Below are 3,644 nucleotides of genomic sequence, written 5' to 3'. Positions count from 1 at the left end.
CCGCCTCCTGGGTTCAGGCAATTCTCCTGCCTCAGCCTCCTGAGTAGCTGGGATTACAGGCACGCACCACCATGCCCAGCTAATTTTTTGTAGTTTTAGTAGAGACAGGGTTTCACCATGTTGACCAGGATGGTTTCGATCTCTTGACCTCGTGATCCACCCGCCTCAGCCTCCCAAAGTGCTGGGATTACAGGCTTGAGCCACCGCGCCCGGCCAGCTAATTTTTTTTGTATTTTTAGTAGAAACGGGGTTTTGCTGTGTTGGCCAAGCTGGTCCTGAACTCCTGACCTCAAGTGATTCGCCCACCTCAGCCTCCCAAAGTGCCAGATTACAGCTGTGAGCCACCACGCCTGGTGAATTTTTTTTTTTTGGCAGAAACTTTTTTTTTTTTAAAGGCACTCTGTCCCCCAAGCTGGTGTGCAGCGGCATAATCTGGGCTCACTTCAACCTCCGCCTCCTGAATTCAAGTGATTTTTCTGCCTCAGCCTTCCAAGTAGCTGAGATTACAGGCATGCACCATCACGTCTGGCTAATTTTTGTATATTTAGTAGAGATGGGATTTCACCATGTTGGCTAGGCTGGTCTTCAACTCCTGATCTCAGGTGATACACCTGCCTTGGCCTTCCAAAGTGTTGGGATTATAGGTGTGAGCCACCATGCCCAGGCTGTTTATTTTTTAATAACTTGGTTTAACATGGAGAATGAATAAAAAATGTTTACTTTCATCACCAGCCATTTTTTTTTTTTTTTTTTTTGGAGACAGAGCCTTTCTGTCGCCAGGCTGGAGTGCAGTGGTGCAATCTCAGCTCACTGAAATCTCCACCTCCCGGGTTCAAGTGATTCTCTTACTTCAGCCTTCTGAGTAGCTGGGACTACAGGCGTGCACTACCACACCTGGCTAATTTTTGTATTTTTAGTAGAGACAGGGTTTCACCATGTTGGCCAGGATGGTCTCAATCTCTTGACCTTGTGATCCGCCGGTCTCAGCCTCCCAAAGTGCTGGGATTATAGGCATGAGCCACCGCACTCTGCCTGTCACCAGTATTTTTTTATGTAGTTAAAACTTGAGTTATAATTGTGTGCTCAGTTTAGTGCAGGTAATACTTACAGGGATTCCGTATTACTATTTTGTTTTTTTCCCTGCTGAACAGTGTTGTTGTGTAGCAATACTAAAACTCATTTTGGCTCCTAAAATTTTTACATTATTCTTATATTCTGTAAATCATAGACTCATAGTTACTCACTAGAGGTGTTAATTATTAATACTGTTTCATGTGTAGGTGCTATGGTCTAAATGTTGGTATCCCCTGAGAATTCATATATGGGAACCCAACTACCCAATATGTTAGTATTAAGAGGTTGGGCCATTAGGAAGCTACTAAGTCACGAGGGCTCTTCTGTCATGAATGAGATAAGTGCCCTTTTGTTGTGTGAGGACACCGCAATAAAGTGCCATCTTTTTTTTTTTTTTTTTTTTAGACGGAGTTTTGCTCTGTCACCCAGGCTGGAATGTAGTGGCGCCATCTCCACTCACTGCAACCTCAGCCTCCCAGGTTCAAGTAATTCTTCTGCCTCCCAAGTAGCTGGGACTACAGGTGTGCCACCACATCTGACTGATTTTTTTATTTTTAGTAGAGACGAGGTTTCATCATATTGGCAAGGCTGGTTTCAAACTCCTGACCTTGTGATCCGCCTGCCTCAGCCTCCCAAATTGCTGGGATTATAGGTGTGAGCCAATGCACCCGGCCGGTGCCTTCTTTTTTTAAGAAGGGGTTTCCCTGCGTTGCCCAGACTGGTCTCGAACTCCTGGGCTCAAGGGGTCTTCCCACCTCAGCCTCCCAAAGTGCTGGGATTACAGGTGTGAGCCACCACACCTAGCCTAAGGTGCCATTTTTGGGGCGAGCCCTGGTCAGACATTGAATCTGCTGGTGCCTTGACGCTGGACTTCCCAGTCTCCAGAACTATAAGAAGTAAAACTTCTGTTGTTTATAAATTATACAGACTAAGGTATTTTGTTATAGTAGTCTGAACAGACAGAGATAGAAGGTTATCTCCAGATAGATTTTTCTTGTGTAAGCAAACAAAATTAAGCATATTTTATGGGATATGGGAAAAATTTTTCCAAAACTGTTGAATAGATATTTAAAAATAAAAGTTCTGGTCGGGCATGGTGGCTCATGCCTGTAATCCCAACACTTTAGGAGACTGAGATAGGTGGATCACAAGGTCAGGAGTTTGAGACCAGCCTGACCAAAAAGTACAAAAATTAGCCGGGTGTGGTGGCACGTTCTGTAATCCCAGTTACCTGGGAGGCTCCGGCAGGAGAATCACTTGAACCCAGGAGGTGGAGGTTGCTGTAAGCTGAGATCGTACCACTGTCCTCCAGACTGGGTGATAGACTGAGACTCTGTCTCAAAAAAAAAAAAAAAAAAAAAAAAAAAAAAGTTGTTTTGTCCAGAATCCTCCATTTGCTTTTCTCCTGGCAAACATATCAATCTTAGTTGTCATTTTAAATTGTGCCTGTAACTTTTGCTGCTTTACCATATACTTTATGTGAAAGTTTGGGTTCCCTCCTCCTCTGCTTCAGAGAACCACCCTTCTTCTCTTGAACAACAGTACTTTCTTAAGTAATAAACACACACACATAAACACACATACGAATCCACTTCAGAGTCTTAGGATACTGAAGAATATGACCTTGAGGCCCCTATCCTGTGGGTCCAAAATGACAGTCTGGGTATGTCACTGTTTCTTTCTCCTTATGGCTTAATGGTGTGGAATTTCATTTTACATTATAGCTGACATTTTTTATTTTATGTTTGGAACAGGAAGAGCAAGATCTGGATCAACAGGGAAATGAGGTACGATTTTATGTTGGGGTTCCTACTGTAACACTGCGATTATACCTGGTTCCCAGAATGTTTGAAACACAACTCACTAAAACTTAAAAACCTAAGACAAGACTGTAGGCTATGAAGTCAAGCTTTTGGGGTCTTAATCCCAACTCTGCTATATGTAACTGTGTAAACTTGGAACACTATTCTTTGTGCCTCAGTTTCCTTATCTGAAGAAGGGGGATAATGTCCCTACCCAGGAGAGGGTTGTTTTGATAACTAATATATGTAAAGGGCATTTAGAAAAGTTTATGGCACATAGCAAACACTCAAATATCAAGTATAGTTCAGCACCAAGCGTTGTCCTAAATCTAAGTTTACTCATATTGTTAAATAAATGGGGGCAATCTCACAGGCAGCACAGCAAATAAGAACTCTAAGATGCCCTGGGATTTCTCCTTAACAATGGGTAAGAGAGAAAGCCCAGGGTTTCTCAACTTTGGCACTATTAACGTTTGGGGTTGGTTAATTCTTTGTTGTGGGGTCTGTCCCTTTCATTATAAAATGGTTAGTGACATCCTTGGCCTTTACCCACTAGATGCCAGTGCAGCCCCTACCTCTTCCTTCTCATCCCTCATCATGTCAATCAAAACTATCTCCAGACATTGGGCAATGTCTTCTGAGGGGCGGAATCCTCCCAGGTCAACAAGCAGTGGTGTAGCCATACAGTAATGATGATATATTACTGTATCATTTTAATCCATAGTTTTCTGCAACACAGGTAATATCCAACAGTTTTTTTCCCTTTTT

At 43.0% G+C, this 3,644-nt stretch overlaps 1 protein-coding gene across 4 annotated transcripts in view; it reads left to right on the top strand.

Moving 5' to 3' along the window:
* Positions 1-3,644, top strand: part of NEMF (nuclear export mediator factor) — a 69,966-nt gene that overhangs the window by 64,055 nt on the left and 2,267 nt on the right. For all 4 annotated transcript variants that reach the window (XR_001818528.2, XM_037730779.1, XM_017506725.2 and 1 more), the window contains one exon: positions 2,829-2,861. Coding sequence is in view for 3 of the 4 variants with exons in the window: in XM_037730779.1 (XP_037586707.1) it covers positions 2,829-2,861 (33 nt within the window). In the remaining variant the exon portion in view is untranslated. The remainder of the gene's footprint in view (positions 1-2,828; positions 2,862-3,644) is intronic.

The sequence above is a fragment of the Cebus imitator genome, unplaced genomic scaffold (assembly GCF_001604975.1).
Source record: "Cebus imitator isolate Cc_AM_T3 unplaced genomic scaffold, Cebus_imitator-1.0 Scaffold358, whole genome shotgun sequence".
Taxonomy (NCBI): Eukaryota; Metazoa; Chordata; class Mammalia; order Primates; family Cebidae; genus Cebus; species Cebus imitator.
This window is presented reverse-complemented; position numbering and strand designations above follow the sequence as displayed.